At 41.9% G+C, this 20,949-nt stretch overlaps 1 protein-coding gene across 2 annotated transcripts; it reads right to left on the reverse strand.

The window, feature by feature from the left end:
* Positions 1–1,760: 1,760 nt before the first annotated feature.
* Positions 1,761–19,807, reverse strand: ssh2b (slingshot protein phosphatase 2b). Of its 2 annotated transcripts, XM_085363859.1 has the most exons (15): positions 19,592–19,807; positions 15,551–15,594; positions 7,367–7,479; positions 7,216–7,280; positions 7,002–7,123; positions 6,849–6,914; positions 6,696–6,761; positions 6,383–6,577; positions 6,187–6,280; positions 5,906–6,034; positions 5,585–5,631; positions 5,229–5,375; positions 4,939–5,139; positions 3,680–4,712; positions 1,761–3,280 (listed from the first exon to the last, which is right to left on the reverse strand). In XM_085363859.1, the coding sequence occupies exons 1-15, from the start codon at positions 19,652–19,654 to the stop codon at positions 1,985–1,987; spliced, it is 3,681 nt and encodes a 1,226-aa protein (XP_085219985.1). In that variant the 5' UTR covers positions 19,655–19,807; the 3' UTR covers positions 1,761–1,984. The 2 variants fall into 2 exon arrangements, with proteins under 2 accessions (XP_085219985.1, XP_085219984.1); XM_085363858.1 differs by lacking the exons at positions 15,551–15,594; positions 19,592–19,807 and adding an exon at positions 9,357–9,723.
* Positions 19,808–20,949: the final 1,142 nt, after the last annotated feature.

The raw sequence follows: 20,949 nt of genomic DNA on the forward strand, positions 1-20,949 counted from the left end.
GAAAGGAAACAGGAAATGATCACAGAGAGTCACTTAAATTAGATGTTAGAAAAACATCACCTGGTCTGAGTTTCTTGATTTCTGCAGCAACATTTGGATGGTAGGTTCAGAATGAGGTATAAACTCCATGGAAGCATGAATCCAATCTGCCTTGTAAAACTGACTCAGGCTGCTGGTGTAATATTGTGGGGGATATGTTCTTGGAACACTTTGGACCCTTTAGTACCAACTTAGCATCATTTAAACACCACAGCCTACCTACTGTACTGTTGCCAGGTTCATTCATTTATGACCCATCTTCTGATAGCTGCTTCCAGCAGGATAATGAGTCAAAAAAAAAAAAAAAAAAAAAAGGCTGTAAAATGCTAAACGGTGTAGCTGACTAAGAGAAAAACAGGAAGAGTCATTTTTACATACATTGACATTTACTGTGAATGTATGTAGAATGAAGCCAAATTAGTTTGTTCATTAAGAAAACGTGAGGGAAAGAATCACAGTAAGCCCGACTCTTAATTTCCATTGTTTAATGGTCACAGTTAAAGCACGTGATATAAAATAATATTTACACAGACAATACACACACACCCAACAGTTCCTACTACATAAGCATGCTCCCCCAAAGTAACAAAACACTTAAAAAAAAAGCCACAATTAAAATTAAAAAGGGAGTAAAGTGCATGTATGACACACGTCTCTGTACAGACATTTCTGATAGGCTGCAGAGAAGCTTTACTTGCCAATCACAGGCACGCTCCTAAAAAGTTTACAAAAGACATAAAGATCCATTAAAATAAAATAAAAAAGTGCACGCTCACTTGGTAAAGTTGTGCTACACAGTCTCACTCACACAGACACAAACCAGATCTAAAAAACAAACAAAAAAACAGGGAGATCCTAAAATATCAACAGTCACAATATACAACCTTTACATCCCCAAAGAGAACATAGCCAAAAACTCACAAATATACACTCTGCCTTTAAACCCCAGCACCCTGACCTACTCTCTCTCACACAGTTAAACATAAACAAAACTCTAGTTTGTGTGGCATCTGGAGTGTGAGGAGAGACAGTTTACTGAGTGATGAAGTCAAACGTGTTTCTGATTGAGAAGTACATTCCAGGAACCCGGAGTCGGATGTTTGTGCAGGTCAGATTTGGTTGACTTACTGAGGTATTGTGTAGTTAAAACAAACTAAACAAAAAGCAGGCCTCTTCTCTTTTCATTATGCTCAAATAAACTGGTGAAAACCTGCATATGCAGCTTACACTGAGGGAAGAGTCAGAGCTTCACGACTGACTTTCACTGGAATTATTCTGTCGCGACGAAGAGTCTCCGTCCAACGACTTTTATGCTCAGGACCAAATCAGCCGGTTTGACAAGCAGGTGTTGGTGTGATTTATTTATTTATTTATTCTTTCTTTCTTTCTTTCTTTCTTTCTTTCTTTCTGCCAACATAGTTACCAGATTATACAAGAGGGACCGTTTTCTCCAGCATAAATGGCACATTTTTCTGAAGAGACGTCAAAGCATGAGAAGAGGGGAAACAGAGGCTACATTCCAGCTAACATTACGTTTGACAGCCAAAAATATCAAGTCGACTAAAGGAGAAACCAGCAACGATGTGATGAGTATGTGCACGCTTGGGTATTATTAACATTTCAAACATGTGACCCATGTACATCTCTGGATGACATTTTCTTTTCTTTTTTTGTTTTATCTTCTCAAAGTGTTTTATTTCAGTCTCAGTTAACTGGGACTGTCGTAGCCTTGCCGCTTTTCCTGTGCCGAGACCAGATTCCCATATCACGGATTTTTACAGAAGAGGGAAAAAAGAAACTACTAAACACATCCCTTAAGGCAAGAGGCGTCGGCTTGTTTTGCTAAATAAATCCAAAATATGCACTTGACTTTCGTTTCTGACGGGCACGTTATCTCTCTCTCTTTCTCTCATGCACACGTACACAGATGCACACCTGCTGAGGGTTACATGGTGTGGTAAAGGGTGCTAACAGTTCTCTTCTTAAGCCGCCTCAGCGGGTGAGTCCTTCCGTATTGCTGCCTTGTTGTCAGAAGTGTTGGCCCAGGCGAGTGCAGAGATTCTTGGCCAAAGTTTAAAGGCTTTCCACTGTGAGGATTCGGATTTGATGGTGCAGAGACTGCTGAGGTTTCTCCAGCTTTAGGAAGCCTCTGAGTGGTTGTCTCAAGGATCTCTGGCTGCTGGACAGTGGAGGAAGGAGAGTTGTGAACCCGCTGCTTCTTGGATTCGTCGCTGGCTGAATGGAGTGGGTGTTGTGCCGAGGGTGAAGCTACAGTGGAACGGCTAAGTTCCCAGTCACTCAAGTCATTGGCGAGCAGCTCCAAGCAGCCCAGTTTAGCCAGGGAGGCTGAGCGCTTCATCATGGATGGAGGGGTCAGCCCTGCCTGACGAATCCTGGCTTCCACCTCTTGAACCCTCTTCTGGATACTGCCACCTCGCTTCTGCGCCTGACCCAAACACCTGGCCTTGCACTTTCCAGCCATGCTCACCTGCTGCAGGAAGGCACCCAGCTCACACAAAGTCTCCCACGTCTCCCTCTTGAAAATGTCACTGTGGGGTCCTTCTGTGGGACAATCCCAGTCTGTGCCCGACTCGAGCTCAGTGACGCCCTCCAGACACAGGAAGTTCACAGACGCAAAGGGAGAATGGGGAGAGTGGTGGAAAGGAGAAGAGGTAGAGAGCAATCTAGATTCAGCAGGCTGGAGTTTCTGTCCTTTTGTGCTTTTTTCGTTATCCCCAAGGGCCGCCATCGCAGCATGAGTGCCCTCACTTTCAGCTGGTCCAGACTTCCCATCCTCCTTTCCCTCATCCTTGTGCACCGTGTGAACTGCAGATGCCTGTGAGCAAATAGATGCATCGTGGGAAGTAGACAACGTTGCACAATGGATGCTGTGTGGACGCCGGTGAGAGTTGGAGGTACAGCCAGAGAGAGAAGGCGGTGAAGAAGAGAGAGGCGGGGTCTCATGCTCCTGTTTCATTCTTTGCTCCAGCTGCTGTGTAACACGTCGCACCGACCCTCGTGTCCAGTCACTGTAAAGACAGGCGGGGGCCTCCTCTTCCTCCTCTTTCAATTCTGTTTTTATATCCCCAGATTCCTTGTGTGCCAGAACAACACTATCTTCAATTTCCTGCTTCAACTTCCTCACATCCTGATCCTGGGGATCTTGAGGTTCAGTCTGGCTATCAGAGCCAAGAGGCGAAGTCTCTTTGGGCCTCAGCCCTGTGACCTGCACAGGCATTTTCTGGAAAAAAAAATCGATATAATATAAAAGACCATTAATTTAAAAGCACAATGAAAGCATTGCTACAATCACAATGTATTTGTGACAGATGTGCCACCAGGTGGCGCAACATAGCTTAAGAACCAAAAACCATTCTGAATAAATCTGGTAAGATTGACAGGAACTGTTATGGGTTCAGTTCAGTCCCAAGTATCTTAAATATATATGTAAAAATATTTCATATTTTGTGAGTATCTCACACAAGAGCAGCCTGGAAACAGATCATAACATCCATACATGTGGCTACATTATACACAGCCAACCCGAGCCCACTGCCAGAGCACGGGTGGAGACTATATGCGGCCCAAATTGGGAAATGTTTAGAGTTGTCTGGGAAAGTTTGCTACAAGCATTGTTTACCTTTCTTTTCCCTTCATCCTTCCCCTCACTGGTGGAGACCTCCTGCAGTGGTGGCTGGTTTTCTTTGCCACAACTCTTCAGCTGGTGCGACTGCTGTGCTGCAGTACAGTGAGTTTTCCCATCTAGACTCATCCCCTTAAATTTTTCCCTGGCACTGAAAAAGTTGATGTGGTCTGCAGTGTGGCCGAACACCAGCACATTTTCATGTGGAATGGCACTAGGATAAGTGATAAAATCGTTAGTGGACAGATGTTGGGCTGCCAAACTGTCCAAAGATGAGCCATATGTCTGTTGGGCACAGTCTGGGTTTTTGACAAGCGCTGGGGCAGAGAGGCAGTCGGGTCCAGCCTGCTTTGTGCTTGGGGTTTGTGTTGCGGTAGGCTCAGGCACTGACACAAGCACTGTTTTTACAGAAGGAGAACAGGACAACACCTGTGGCTTTAGAACTCCATCGGCTAGATTTGGAGATGGAGCAGGAGAGTGGGGGAGGTGGTGAAGGGAGGGAGGTGGATGAGGCTGGCCCACCAAAACACTTTGTGCAACAGTCACCTTATCGGTCTTTGGAGGCTCAGGCACCACAGTGGCGGCCCTTGGTTGAGAGACAGGAGGTAACATGGGCCGATTCCCAGAGTCATATACGCCATTGGACAGCGGAGGAGAGAACAGAGACACAGAAGCAGCTGTGGAGTCAGAACAAGGACGGTCCTGCCGGCTGCTCCGATCTACAGCAGAACGAGATGCTCCAGCATGACCTGATGGAGCTGCCGCACCTTTAAAGGAAGAAGAGCTAAGCTGATTGGAATGGATGCCCGTATCTGGCTGACTAGTTGAGTGTGTTGCTTTGCTGCCAGTAGAACTTCCCAGTGATTCCAGCAGTTCTTTTACCGAGGGACCAGTTATGTTGCTGGCTTGGTTGTGGGGATCTGAGCGGCCCAGGCTGTGGGGCTGTGCGTAGGATTTGGAGAGTGGCTCGTGGTGTTCAGACAGATCGCTATCAGAGTGAGAACGCCACAGTTTGTTGTGCCTCTGCTTGCTGCGGAAGAAAGTGAAAATGAAGTAACATATCACTTCTCAGAATTCTTTGCATGAAATTGACAGAGGAATATTTTTGGGGTTTTGTTTTTTTGTTTTACATTGTTTTATAAGATTTTGATAATGCACTTCTTTCTGCCAGTATCAATATTTGCATTACCATGGATGTCTGTGTGTGTGTGTGTGTGTGTGTGTGTGTGTGTGTGTGTGTGTGTGTGTGTGTGTACCTGGCCATGAGTATTCCCTGATACTCCTCCAACTGTCTCATAAAAGAGGGGTTGGGTTTGGTAACAGTTCGACGCTCTTTGACGTAATCAAAGGCTTTTTTCAAATCCCAGCCGTACTCCTTCATGGCATACGCTATCACTGTGGCCGCAGACCGGCTAATCCCCATTTTACAGTGCACCAGGCACTTGGATCCAGATTTCCTAGGGTAGATATTAAGAATGATTGTCATTCTCGATAGATCTCATTCCTCGCAGGAAAAAAAAGAGAGGATGAAACATCTCAAACTCACTTGGCTCTAGATATAAACTTGTAGGTGTCATTCCAATAGGCTAGCAGGTCAGTGGCCTCCTCATCATACACACGGATGTTGTGGTACTCAAACACACCGGGAAAGAAGTTATCAATCTCCCTTGTTACATTCAGGATGTAATGAACTCTGAGTGACAGAAAGACATGAGCGAGAGGAAAGATGAGCCTTAGATGAGAGAGGGGTATGTAGGTATGTATTGATTTGTAAAACTGAGCTTGTTGGTATAACAGAATGAAGAACTTTTAATTTCATCCTAATAAAGCAAGTTTTAGTTTTTTTGTTCCGAACAGTCAGTTTTGTTGTATTGGGGTTTTTTTCCCCCCCTCCGTCCTTACCCACAGTTCTGTAACTCGTCCAGATTGGATGCATTCCACTCAGATCCCTGCAGGAAACAAAAAGGAATCCTCAGACTTGTTCAGCACCTTCCAATAAGCTTTTCAGAATGCTGAAGTCCAGTGAGAAGAAATGATTGACATACAGTGAGTTCTCCAAACCCAACAACAGCAAAGTACCTTAAAACTGTGCTGAATTTAAAATTACACAACACTATCTTGCACTTTGTGAGAATCAGATCCGGGATACAGGCGTGGGAGATCAGAAACATTTTATATTCTCTGCTGCTAAAAGCAACAGAGGTGTTTCAGAGGTTAACCTACCAAGAACACGTGGTCAAAGATCTCCGTAGGACTGTCCATCTGGCCCAGAATGACAATCATCTCATTGTCGATGAACTCCTTGAACTCTCGCAGATTGCATGTCATGTGCATTTCCAGCTCTGTTCGGATCTAAAGAACACATCCAGGACAGAAAGAGACACGTGCAGGCAAAATGTAAAGTCACACAATAATGACTAAAAAAATAAATAAATAAATAAATAAAATAGCATGGCATTTTCCGAACATTTTCTTTGACTGGGAGATGCTCGAAGCAGACTCACCTCTTTGCAGGTGACATTCTCAAGATCTTTCTGCATCATGATTTCCCGCAAACTGGCTTTGATCTGACGCTCAGTCAGCTCTCTTTCTGTAGGTCTGTAGAAACATTATGATGGTGGAAGAATATATGAAATAAGTTCATGTCTATCGGTTTTCCACATAGAGAACATATCTGACAAACATCACTTGGCTACTTACACGTCAGAGAAGAGAACTGGAGAGTCGGCACGGTGTGACTGCACGTCCTGCATGGCGTTCCACTCGTTGATGCGGGTCTGGTCGGAGGAGACCCTGCTCTGATAGTAGCTGACCCAGGTGAGGAACAAGCTGCCTGGAAAGTAGTTATGACTACGGGCCACCTCGCAGGCTTTATGGAGTGACTGGAGGGCTGACCTGTCAGGAAAAAAAAAAAAAAAAAAAAAAACATGACTTCTAAATGAAATGGGAAAAAACAGAAACCAACGAACAATAGAAATATCCACAGCTGTACCAATTATCCAGTATGACTCACCACATGGCTTGCACAGAAACAGGCTTGAATACATGCACCCTGTTGTCAGTTGATACACTGAAACCCCTGTGAGCAGGAACAGAGGAAATATAGTGAGTTAAAAATCTTAGCGATCTCATGTTTAACGTGTCCTGTGCTGAAGAATTTGCTTACCCGTCTCCATCTAGATGTATTAAGGTGTCGCTCCACAGGGGCAAAACCAGCCCAACAGAACACGAGCTGAGTGGGGAAAACAGTTTTCCTGTTATATCTTTAACCAGAACACCAAAACCAGCAGGTACCTAAAATCTCGTGTGTCACTCTCACCCATCTACAGGGCTAAAATCCATTCCTAGCACCACGCTCTCCTCCGTGTCCTGCCGACCATTGGTTGAGACCACCACCATGTAGCGGGTGATCTGAGCATGTGCGCTCTCCAAACGAACCGCCTAGAGAAGGAAAAAACAAAACAAAACGCAGTTTGTGTCTTGACAGTTAAATAAAATCAGTGAGACTTATTTGTGTTTTTATGGGTACCCACCAGTTTGATGTTGTCCTCTGGTCTGAGGAGAGTAAACATCGTCTGTAGGTGCTGCTGGATATCTCCTGGCAAGATGAAAGTAACGCATACATGACGCAAGATGGCAAAAGTTAAACAGTCAGTGGCTGCTGAGGGGGAATTTTCACCTCACCTGCATGTTTGCTGCGCAGCTGGGAGAAACGGGAGGCAGACGAAGAAGTGGAGCCATTTCCTCGAGGCAAGAACAGAGCAGCTCCCTTAACGGTCAGGAAACTTTCACTGATGCTGCACAAAGACAGAAAAGATTGAACGGTGAGCAATATCCACCCACACATCTATCACAAAACTCATCCTTGGAAGACTTTACAGCTTTTACTGACTTTTTGTTAAGTTTCTCCAAGGTCCACTGACAGAAAGCGCAAAGAGCAGAACTTTTGACACTTTATTATTTTCAGACATTTTCAATAAAAATTCTAATTTGTAGCTTCTCAAATGTGTGGATTTTGAGCCCGTCTCCATCATTTGAAAAGTACATTATCCTGGAATGCTGCACAGAATGAAGCAACAGAAATCATTTTGGCTGATGAAAATTTATGACAAGCATTTTTTCATAAATTTATGTGAATTAATGAGTTATGTTGGTCTGAACTGTTACAGTGGTGACATACAGACATAAACACACTTGTTTCATTATGCTGATTTTTATTCCCCCAAATGTAAAAGAGGAAGAAAGAAAAACAAAAAGCAGAATATAAAGTACAGGTGACTTTGTAGTATTAAAGTTGAATGCATTTCAATGGTAGTTATTCAGTTCAATGCTTTCTTAGAAAACACTCATATTTTCCAAAACAACACAATAATGGGACAATTTCTGATTAAGATGGCAGTCCCAGCTAAGCTTCTTCGTGGTCTGAACAACAGACTTACGTAATGGACTTAAGATATCTGACGCCCGTCTATTATTCTGCTATTATTATAAGCAGTATTATTGTCATTATTACTACTACTACACACAGGCTTTGTCCCTCACAATGTGAGCTAGAAAGACAAAGTCTCATTGTCTTCTGTGATGATGAGTAAAAGCAAAATCACCAGTAACACCAGCGATCGCTGACTAATTTGTCACTCCATCTGGAGCAAGTTTAAATATAGGCTTGAGCTAAGGAAAGACCGTCAAAGACAGGAAGTCATGTTGTTGTTGTCTGCTGTGATGATGCGGGAGGAAAGGAAACAAAGGCAAAGAAGGATAAACCTGCAATGGACAGCAGTCATTACTGAAGTGACAATTATGGCAAACTAAGCAAACTTTCATGCAAGTTTCCAAGTTAGAAAAAGTGGATGTTAAGAGTCTCTGACACCCACGCTGACTTGCACACACCCAATTTTCTTCATGACATGACGTACAGAACACTGGACAAATATCTGCGCGAGCATAGTGCATCCTAGTTAACCTTTTATATTGAAAAAAGCCATTGATCAACAAAAATCAAGAAGTGAATGCATTGGAATCACTGAAAACGCTGACAAATAAGTCCTTCTGTAGATGCACTGTGCTGCAGGCAGACCAAGAATATGTCAGAGGCAATACAATGCCAGAGAGGACAGAGGCTGACAGCTGGGCTTGCACACAGACTCACACAAGCAAACACTAGACAGATGTCTAACTCAAGTGCTAATGAAGTGTTTGTGCAAATTATATCTTGACATGCTTCTTCCAAGCCATAAATTTCCAATTAAATGCAAGTGTCGTTCCGTGGCTTTCACAATGAAGACAAAATAATCACATCCCCTGATTCTGCTGAAGGTACATCGTGTGCCTTGCTCTGCTGTGCCCCCCCTCAGGATGCATTTAAGGAACAGCTAAAGGTGGGTGGAGAGAAATGCATCCTAGCAGATGAGTAAAAGCATCTGGCAGATATCTCAAAAAGGAAGCAAAGGGAAGGAAACCTGTTCCTGCAGCCACTCGTTCAGCTGCTGTGCTGCTATATCCTTCTTATGAAGTCATTAAGAGAAAAAACACATGTTCATACAAGTGCACACTAAGTCTATGCTGAAGTTTGGAGTAGACCATTACCATGGCACTGCAGGCAATATAATAATTCATGTAGTGTTATCGTTACTATAAGCAAGAAAAGCTCCGGACTGTGAGCACGGCAACTTACAGCTGATAAATTTCCACCTGAGAGATCACAGAGTTCTCGGTAAAATACGGTCTGATCTTCACCCCGCAGCAGGCGCAGAAGCAGCCGGCCGACGAGCTCCGCGGGGCGGTCACAACGCCGGGAGGCATCGCTGCTCTCGGAGTGCGGGCAGGGCGCGCGGAGACGACAGTCGACGATGTGCGAAGTAAAGTTGTGAAGACGCAGAAGCTCTGCTCTAAGACCACACGGTGCTTCGTTTTTATTCAATTTTTTTTTTTTTTTATCGCAGATTTAGAAAATTAGCTCTAAACCGACAGATTTCATAGAGCGGAACAATCTAATATTATAAAGCGACAAAGCACTAACATATTTAAGAGCGCCTGTGACAGAGCAGGTGCCTCAGAACATCTGATCCATGGTCTGCTGTTTGAAGTGTCTGCAGCAGGCTGCGGTAAATCCTGCCGCCGAGGGGGAGGAGACACACATGGTCCAATCCGTGACAACAGCAGTCTGAGGAAGACTACGAGGAATTATTGGAGACATGGTGAAAGTGTGCAAGAAAGACAGCCACAAGTACCCGGATAAAAGTGTTTAACTGTCAGAATGGCAGTCGGTGGCATTCCTATATGCTTTACAACAGCCTCGAGACGTTACTGAAATTCCTCACGCTGTTCCTGGGTCACCATGTTTTTCCACGTAACACGCAGAAGGAAGTGGCTGCTTTAAAATGATGCCTCATGCACATTTTAAAAACGCTAAATGTAAGAATAACAAATAATGACAATTTCCAGCTGTGTCAACATAACGAATAAGAGAGCTAGACGCTACATAAAAACTCTCCATAATTAAGACATTTTTTCTTTTTAAAATGTGGATGTGCCTATGTGTCTGGCTGACAGCCTGATTGAAAAACTAACCAAGCAATCCCAGAAAGCATGACTTTAGAGAGGCACCCCCCCCCCCACACACACACACACACACACTTTGAGCTGCTTATCAGCACCTTAACAACACCACAGTATTTTGTCATTTTCTCCACAATAACATCTGAGAGGAAATGTTTTTCTGTTCATAGGCGAGTACAATCTTTAACAGTAATGAATTTTTGCTTCTTCTTAAGGTAACAAACCCATAAAAAATGCAAATAAGAAAGGGTAGAAAGCTTTTAAGCAAGGTTGATAGGTTCAATTGTTATATTAGACAGGGGTATTTCAAAATCAGTACACCCCTAGTTCTTAGAACCATAACCTGACACTGAATGTGTATCCAGCAACAGCATGACAACAACAGAAAAAAAGAGATTGAGAAACCTGGAAGGAGATTTCAGGCTGCCTGTGAACTAAGTAGAAACTTGACCTTAGACTTGGTTGTGCTGCTTGTTGATCCCTTGTGGTTTCAATTACAAACTAAGGGTAACTATTTGGCCACCAGCTGACTGCCAGTTTATATCCCGGGATAAACAACTGCAGTGTGGTGTTTTTCCTCTTAGGTCGACCTGTGTCTCTGACCCAAGAGGCAACCGATGAACTGGGCTGATGAGCTCAATGAAGCTACAGATTTTGACCTCGTCTGAGAGATCCTTACAAAGAGAAAAGCGTTTATTTATTAGACTGCAGAGTCACATGTGGTTAAATGTATCACAGCATGAACAATAAATGGTGTAACAGTACAGTCAAGCTTTAAGTAGATAAAGAATAAGCAGTGATATATAAAGCAGGAGAAGGGATGGGAAGTGGGATCCTTTTACAAATTGAATGAATTATTTTGTAACTTGTTTAAATTCAATTTATATTGTAAAGCAATGATGTGACATCTGACTGCGTATCTAATCTTACCCATTTTCTATCACTCCTGGCAGTTGCAAACTGATAATGTTGTGAAATTTTTGCAGACCTGAGTCACATGTGAGCGTTTTTTTCCCTGCTCAGTGGTCAGACTCAGAGATAATGAAGCAGGTGTGGTTTTCCTGAACATATCAATAAGGGAACTGATAAAGATCAGAGCTATAAGCAGAACAGATAATGATACAGGTATCTAAAAACTTACCAGTTTCTAAGCAGAGGCAGACACATGTTACAAACAATCACAGGGAGGCCTTCCTCATCAACTAATAACAGCTTAACCTAACAGCCACTTTCCCACTCTCCCTCTCATCTCCCTGTTGGCCTCTCACATCGACCCCTTCAAAATCCCTACCACCTCCCTCCTTACTTTAACCGGTGTTATTGATTAGGGAAAGATCTGTGGCATCTTCTTGTAAGGGCGCTGGAGGGATAGCTAAGAATAATCACGGGGTTGTTCATTCCCACCTTTGGGATTTACAGACTCTCAGCAACCCACATGTTTATGTGTGAGATGTTGAACCCATCTCTCAAGTTCCACCTGGCTATTCTCCCCCTTTGACTGCTGAAATTCAAACCATCCAATAGCAAGTGGCGAATGCCAGGATGTAGTTTTTACATGTAGACACCAGACACTCTGCTGCTCTCATGTTTCCAAACATGCAAACACAGACAGTCACCTTAGTGATCGCAGCTTCACCTTGTGTATACATTCACACACCCAGACTTTACAGTATTTCTTTGAATCACACATAACCTGTTAAACATCTGCGATGAGCATCACACACCGACAAGAAGTCTAATAAATCAGCCTGTTAGCATGACTACAGTATATCTGAATTACACAAGAATGAATACAAATCTGTAGAGGCACACAAATGTATAAATGTAGCACAAATGGAAATGAGTCCCATTCAGACATATAATCCTTTGTTCCACTTTTCCCCTCCTCTGACTACAGAACTATGAGATTATAAGAGATCAGAAATACTCTCCGATTGTAGTCATAATAAATAACCTCTCTTTCTCCTAATTTCCCCTCTGCATGGTCCGCCAGTGATGTTGCTGCTTTTTGCTGATGTCACCAACTTGCTGATGTCACTGGCTTTAATCAGCAGCACTGCAGTGGGGCTTGCTTACGCAGGCAGGCGCGCTTATTCCAGTTTGAATGAATCTCACTACCTGTGTCAGAGATGAGCTCTGCTGCAGCTGCTGACTTGTACGGCGCAGCGGGCACAGACGTCAGCAGCGGGGAGGGGGGAAAACGAACAGACTGCCTCTGAGACTTTGGGAACGTGAATTCAGTGGACAGGCTCAGCTTTAGTGAATGGCTGCTGGAATTGTGAATATGCAACATGCAGCTTGAACTTAAAGAAACAGTGAAATGAAAAATGCACACAGCATCAGTTTATTTTTTCCTTTTGCTATACCCTACATGTGTGTTAATTTCTTTACTTTTGAAAATAATTCTCGTCTTTTACCTTCAACTAAAACACAGAAATATGACTTTAATAAGACTCGGCTAGCACTCATTAATAGTTACACTGATTTTTATACAATTAAATGATCTGACAGTGTGGGTGAAGGAGACATGGACAGCTGGGGAAAAAAGTCTCTCTACAGATACTTAAAAGGTGTATTTAATAATCTAGCTCACTTTTATTTCAGATGCTGAAAATAATCTTATTTCTGCAAAGATTTTAAAGCAAAACAACAAAGAAAAAAAAGAAAATGAACTCAAAGAACTCTTTCTTTATTACAGTATTCTTTGCCCAAACTAACAATCCTACTGGGAACAGGCTCACTTATTCCTACACATCATGCCCTTTCTCATGACCTCTCTAGGATATATCAGAGACTGTGTATTTATGCAGCAGATTGAGGGCTTTCCGTTGGTCTGATGTATGAAATCAGCGACTGTGGAACTCATTAGTTTAAAATTGAATTTGTGAACAAGATTTGACAATTTAACTGAAGAAGATACAAAGTGGCAGTCATATCATTGCGTCAGTGAAAAAGACTGTTGCATACTAATGCCCTCACTCAAAGTCTCACGTAGGAGATACATTCCAAGTAAATCAAAGACAAAATGTTTGGTTTTTTATATATTAAAACAATCCTGACACAAGCCACAAATTTTCTGCACTTTTTTGTGATACAGTTTATATGCAAGTTTCTCCATCTACCTTAAAACTTCTTGAGTCTGTATCACAGTGCATTGTGATTTACCACAGGTCATTTTTTTGCCTAACATTGTCTATTATATAAAAAGTTGGACCTTAGCTAATAGGAGAGAGCAGCATGTGTTTATTTAAAAAACTTTATTGCAAAGACTGTGGGATTACCTCCACTCTGATTACATTTAAACATAGTGCTAACACTGACAGGTCACAGGAGTTTTAAAACATTAGATGCACCTCCTATTCAAACTGAACTTGGGAAAAAAGTGAAATTTAATACTTTGCTGCCTTCAAATGAAACATCTACAAAAACAAAACTAAAAAGATCCACTCTCTAATTATCTGCAACACCCCTTGCACATGCATTTCTTAATTTATGAAGATGTATTCTTGTGTTTCTTCATTTTTGGATATGATATGATTTTTTTTGTACACAAGGAATGAATAATGATAATCCTGTAACTGATAATATCATGTCATGATTATATCCATTCATTCTATTCATTCGCTTCCGCTTATCCTTTCCAGAGTCGCGGCTGGTGCTGGAGCCTATCCCAGCTGTCATAGGGCGAGAGGCGGGGTACACCCTGGACAGGTCGCCAGTCTGTCGCAGGGCTAACACATAGAGACACAGACAACCATTCGCACTCGCATTCACTCACAGATTCACACCTATGGGCAATTTAGATTGCCCTATCCCCACTAACTGCATGTTTTTGGACTGTGGGAGGAAGCCGGAATACCCGGAGAGGACCCAAGCAAACACGGGGAGAACATGCAAACTCCACACAGAAAGACTGATGGTGGAATTGAACTCAGGACCTTCTTGCTGTGCAGCAACAGTGCTGATCACCGTGCCACCCTGCTGATTATATCCAATAAACAAGTATTACAAAATCTGCATTGGTATCAGCTCTAAAAAGAAGTTCAAGACTTTCAGTTTTAGTGACCTACAACCCAGAGCAAATGATCTGCCTAGGAATACAAATAAAGCTTAACCAAATTTTAACATCTAATAACAGCTCACAGGTCAAACAACTACTATATCAAATATATCATCTTGGCCCAGAACATCCCCGCTTATAATGCACCCAAACCTGTAATCGAGCTGTGAACTGGGTATTAAAAACACTACAGGCGTTCCCCTCTGGGGGACAATATCACAAAGCTTCACAATGATAATAAAAAAGAGCTTTGAGGTTACTTTGAAGTCAAGACAAAGTAAGGCTATTCATTCAGCTTCACCTTTTTTTTTTTTTTTAAATATGCTGCACTGGAAAATATGTGTAGGCATGGTAATGTAAAACAACATGCATCACAGGATCCCTGATTTCCATTAAAATATCACACTTATCCAGTTGTGTAAAGAATAAAAGAGAGAAAAATAATAACATTCATTTTAGGAGCTAACTCGGAGTGATATTCGATCATGTACCTGTCTCTGTGCACACAAACATGCACACAGCAAGCACAGATTTCAGTCGCAGCTGCACAAACACAGACAAATCTCAGCTGGATGATGAAGAGCTCCGATGACCAAACAGACACAGAGACTTTGGGAGTGGTTACCAATCTGCCCGTGGATCAACAGTGCAGTTCCCCTGACCCACATAGCAAGTTACTCACAGAGATACTGCTGCCCTCTAATGGGCTGTCTGCAAGCCACTGTTTATTATCTCATTCAGTGCGTGATTTCAAGATTATTAAAGGGCCAAACATAACAGAGGAGACCTAAAAGTGTTCAGTGGCAGAACAAATAAACACAACGGGCAGTGGAAGGAAGTAGCCAATTATCAGGGGACGAAAACCAGTTGCAAGTGTGGCTGAATGAAACTGGATTAACCAGAATTCCAACTCTTATGTAATAAGGGACAGCAGTGGATGTGATGCGATGATGACACAGTACAGGAGCCCTTTTTCAAGTCACAGCAGTATAGAAAGGCAGTCCTGCAGCGTCAGACACATTTTATGATTATTTATTATCTGGGTATTTGGGAAAAGCCTTTTTTTCCTCCCACTTTGTGCGGATCAGGTCAGATCAGGTGAGAGGTCATGGGTAACAACCTAACATGCCCCGTGTTATGAACTGGCTTTTTTTGAGACTGAGAACATACATATCCAGTGGATTTCTGGTCCAGTGAACCAAATGCTTTCAAGTTTAACACACAGAGCTCAATGTGTGTCGGTATCTTACCTCCTCGGCTGAGAGCGGCGGTCATCCTCCCCGCTACCTGACTCCTGGGAAGATAAAATAAGAAAAATACAACTGAGAACAAGAGAAATGCAACAGCACAACATTACAAAGTCAACATATAAGAGTGCAGTCAGAGCCAATATCAGCAGTGTCAACTCTTCTTCTTTTCTAAATAAGGAAATAATATTTTATACACCGAATTGCCAAAAAGCATCCAATCCACAATTTTGCACAAAAACGTAATTTTGGCATTGTTATATTAGATTCCCAACTTCTAAAAGAAAAGTGCCATTTAAAAAAAAAAAAAAAAGAAAAAAAAAAAGAAATCACAGGAAAGCCCATCTTTAAATAGAGAAAACGTCACCATAAACAAATTTAGTAAAAACTCAAATGAGCTCTCAATTCATGCAAACAAATGGTAAACGAGAACAGAAAGGAAATCCCACTGTCCTATTTTGGGTAACAAAGACTAACTTGCATATTTCCATGTTCACACACACATTAAAGGCACAAGCATCCAGCTTAACATTCAACACTGCGTGACCTGACAGACACGAGACACAGAGACAGAGAGAGAGCGCTTTAACTCAATTTACACACTCTCCAGGAAAATGACCTCAGTCTGTTTTTAAGGTGTGGCTGGACAGGGAATAACACAATCTCTCTGTCTCTCTCGGCTCACATACACGAACATGAAGACATGAAGAGACAAAAAGAAACATTTAAATCCGAAAGTTGTGGAAAACAAAAATGTGCCAAACGTGGATGCTAAGGCTCAGTGGCTGATAAAATACCTGGCCCTTATCTTGTAATGCTTGTACTTATCTTGTTTACACCCTGTGTGAGCTTAACTAGCCTTTAATGACATTAACATCACACAAAAGTAGATTAAAGGTATATATATTTTAATAATAATAAACACATACAGGGCTACTTCAGGGGGTCTAGCCTGATTGGAGATCACAAAAAAAATTTATACAGCCAGTAGATAATTTATGCAGTATCAGTGTGAGAAGGAAGTATAGAACTGTAAAGTTTGGTTCAAGTTATCATATACTGCCAGGTCTTGTGACACTGCTGTGGATCCAGTTAAGTGCAATAACTGCAAAAGGTGGTTCCCAGCTCCTTTAAGCCACAGTGTCCAAAGCAGATTTCCATTGTGGGCTTTCAGAATAAAGATATTTAAAACAGATCCTGTGCAATTAAAAGCAACTCATGTAAACAACCTGATGCTGGAGTAATGGTGTCACAGAAAGTTTCTGCTCCATACGATTCTTTCTTGGTACAGTTTCATTAAGAAACTATTGGTTGGATTGCTAGATGGTGTGCTAGACAACAAAGCGACATAATTAGAACCTCGCTAACTCTTAGTGCTGAACATTTGAGTAATTGGCCTTTTGGAAACGATACTATTAAAATATCTACTGCTGCAAAGATTACAATCATACTGATTTTATTGAGAAACTTTAAAAATTCAAAGCACCTAGTTGTACATGTTATTGAAAACTGAGAACAGGTTAGGGCAGGGGTGCCAAAAATAAGGCCCAGGAGCCAAAACTGGCCCAGCAAAGACTCTAAAGTGGTCCACTGGACGGCTTTGGAAAAAGTGAAGGAGGGCAAAATCTTTGAACTTTAAAGTGTACTTTTAGTTTTTCCAGCTTTCTCCTCTACGGCTATTCATCCTACACCAAAGTAATTAATTAACAGATAAACAACTAAACAAAAAAATGTTCCTGTATGCAAAATGGTTTTTTATAAGTCAGCACCTGAACTACATTTATTTTCTAAAATTTAATCTCAAAGAGACCTGGGATGTATAAACACTGATAAAACCTGTTGAAACTCAGGTACTAAATGTGTAGTTAAACTTCTTTACATTGACAAAAAGGGGAATTTAATTCTATGGTTGTATGTCGCCTTTGATGTAAAATGAGCTTGACATAACAGAGTATGCAGCAGGAGGGGAAAAATGCATTGATGCATTTGTAATATCAACTTTAGTACAGCAGATTAGACAAAGTTTCTGTTACTGTTCTTTGTCCTACAGTACGATATAACATCTAGTGTTTGTTTAGATTGGAAAACACACAGACTTTGCATATTTTGCATATGTATGAAAATGATTGATTTTTTTTCCAAAGCTTATGGAAATGTCAAGCCTGAACATGCGGTCTGGGCAGGGATCTGCATGTCCAGAGATCAGTCTGTGCTTACGTGTTACAGCCAAGATTATCACAATGCAAAAGTGCTTCTACCATAAAATGAACATGTGTGTATGTGTGTGCTCTGCCTGTAAACGCAGCGAGCAGATACATTCACTCCACATAGGGTGCAAGCTAATATAAAGGGAGGAAGAGTGCTAGTAGACATGTCGCACACAGACAGACACGTCACATCCCCCCCCCCCCCTCCCCCTCCACGCACACACACTCACGGGGAGGGAAAAAAAAAAGCACAGGAAGCCGTAAGTGTCTGTACAATTTGCTACCAAAATATGTATGTGGCTTACAACTTGATAGCACATTTCCACTACAAAAAGCTTCATACACTTCACAACCCCTGTCCTATTTACCTTCCTAAAAATCACACGTGCTTACTTTTACAGCACACACTCATTCCTCAATTCACCATCACTTCTTGAAAGACAGACACTTTAGCAGACAAGACTCCTTGCTACTTGTTGCTCAGTGATAAGACATAAAAGCTCCTTCAACTACATTTCATCGTGGATGACAAATTACCTAAGAAATATGTGTACAAAGCACGAAGGTTATCATTATGCCTACTCACAGAACCTGTTTGCTCTGAGCTATAAGGTAAAGGGTCCCTCTAAAGAAATTCCATGACTGACAAAGTTTGTGGAAAAATAGCTTGATTGTAGTTGAGATTTGGGGCAAAGCTGGGAGGAGGGGGAAAAAATACACAGTTCATCTAATCTTCTCCTGGGTCCAAGTAGCAAGTTAACAAGGGAAATTGCTTTCCCCTACTGTGCTCCGTCTTGGAGTAAGCACACACTCTGAATCTACGTTAAAGGCTGTACAGTAAGCCAAGGAATTCACCTTAATGTGTAATTTAATCCGTAAACACTATATGACAATGCAACATACACTGGGAAGTTAATATAGGTCAACTTTTTCACATAATGTCAATAAAACACACACACAGAAGTGTGAAACAGATAACATTTTAATGGTAAACAGAGTGTGCTTGTATATTACTTCCTCCCTCTGTTTCTGCCTGTCTGATGGGGTTCCCTGTTTCTGTAGAAACCAGACAAGCAAAGGGAGCAGCAACAGGAAAACCACCTGCTCCTCTGCTTTGCATTGGGTACACTCCTGCCTTCAGTAAACGCACACACACACAAGCAGACAGACAGACAGGAAGAGAGAGGCAGACACATAGAAGGCATTCAGACAGAGAGACAGTCTGGGTACGTGACAGACCCGCAGAGAAAAAGAAAAGACGCGTCCACAGCCTCGTTTACATACAAGGCAGGACACTGCACCAGTGTTGTAAGAATAAATACCTGCACTCACGCGTGTCACTTGACAAATACCAACGCGACTACTTCAATGTATGCAGGTAAAAACCATTACATAATAACAGACATGACTTGTTGTCACACCATCGCTGAAAGTTTCTCTATTCTGGATACTGTAAAAGCAACTAACTGCCAGTTGAGCGTTTACAGTACCGGAAATGTACATACAATGAGCATATAAGCAGCGGTGTGCATTAAAACAAAAGGTGCTGTCATTTTCTTTCAAGTTAACCCTTTTATTGTATATAAGAAGAAATAAGAAGATATTTTCAGGTTAACTTAGCAGCTAGTAGCGACTAATACTGTAACTGAAAATGATGGGTAGCTATATGTCACGCATGCGCAGCAGCACAAAGGCAAGGCAGTTGGGTGACAGTGAGCAGCCGACAAAAAAGACAGCCAAAAATGTAGCCTCAAGTAGCCCTCCGTATCGAGGAGATGTTAGTTTGGTGGAGGCGGTAGAAGGAGTAGAGGAGGCTTCAGGGAAAAGCGGTTCTTACCGAAACGCAGGGGCTGGAGCTGGTGCTGGGGGTCGGTGAACGCTGCACGGTAACCAGCGCCATTCAGCGACCGGGAAGCGGACACCTGAGAAGAAGCGACGGCGGAGACACGAGCATAATTGTGTTGTGAGGGCGAAAGCCCAGTTGAACCTGACTTTTTGATCTTCTCTCCTTTAACCCCCCTCCCTCTCTTTCCCTGTGATCGTACACTGTTTGACTACTCCCCGGCTGTTTCCTCTGTAAGCGCCACCTGCGCATGCGCAACTACCCTTAGCTTGTCAATCCCGATTAACCGTGTGTGTGCTGGAGATAAACAAAGCACTTATGAGGAGTGTCTACAGAGAAGCAATACTACTTCTTAAGAGGTCATTTATTTGAATAGAAGTGTAAATGCACCATTATGTAAACCGCATACAACAATTGCATTACAAGGTTTAAGCCTAGAATCGAATAGAATAGAATAGAATAGAATAGAATAGAACAGAAAGCCTACATTGTTATTGCAATTCAATTACAAAGAGATTGGGAGTGCCACCCCAGCTTGATGAAACAAGGTTGAAGCTAAAGGAAAGCAAACTACAAGACTGTATAATAAGTATGTATATAAATAACATAAAATTAATAGAATATTTTAAGGGTTTTATTGTGTGACAGTGTGTGCGAGTGTGTACTGTGATTGTTCACTTTGCATGTTGGTTGAGAGTGGTACTGGCCTTAGGGTACAAACTGTTTCCACAACTGTTAGTCTGAGATTTAGTGACCTGTAGCGTCTGCCTGAGGGCAGAAAGTCAAACCAGTGGTGGCAGGGTGAAAGGAGGCTTTTACAATGTTTTGGGCAGTGGAAACTAAGCAGTCAGCATACTATACTGTGTGGCTTTTCCTTGAAACTACTCACACAGACTACTACTTTAGGACTGTTGTAGTTAAACTAATGAAGCTTGAGGACAAATATATCCTAATACTCTGTAGGCATGCTGCTTTAATTTTAAATAGATTGTATCTTTAATATTTTAAATATAGCAGCAAAAGACATTAATATTGATAGATGTATAATGATCTCAAAGTGCTTCTTAATGCGGTTTATTGATTTAAGAGAGTTTATTTGCATAAAATACTTTTATACATATGCTGCTGTCGGTTTAATTAATTTACAATGATCTGAGACCAAAGACTTTACCAAATCCACTTTCGTAAATTGCTCTCAAATCTGAAAAGCAAGACTAAATTGGAAAAACCTTTGTAGAAAATGGCTAAAGAGAATTAGTCTAAACCTGTTGTACTCATGCTTAAGGCTGGGGAAAAGAAAAAAATGGGGCACCTTCCTGTAGTCTACCAGCCAGCAGTCATATGATATTTTG

This window comes from Diplotaxodon limnothrissa, linkage group LG10, assembly GCF_057381915.1.
Source record: "Diplotaxodon limnothrissa isolate DT_005_m linkage group LG10, D_limnothrissa_male_GT1.1, whole genome shotgun sequence".
Lineage (NCBI taxonomy): Eukaryota > Metazoa > Chordata > Actinopteri > Cichliformes > Cichlidae > Diplotaxodon > Diplotaxodon limnothrissa.

Coding starts and splice junctions, on each gene's coding strand:
- ssh2b (XM_085363858.1), bottom strand. CDS start 9,484: ATGCCTCCCGGCGTTGTGACCGCCCCGCGGAGCTCGTCGGCCGGCTGC. Junction 6,762..6,848: donor ATACATCTAGATGGAGACGG/GTAAGCAAATTC, acceptor TCCTGCTCACAG/GGGTTTCAGTGTATCAACTG. Junction 6,035..6,186: donor AGAATGTCACCTGCAAAGAG/GTGAGTCTGCTT, acceptor TGTGTTCTTTAG/ATCCGAACAGAGCTGGAAAT.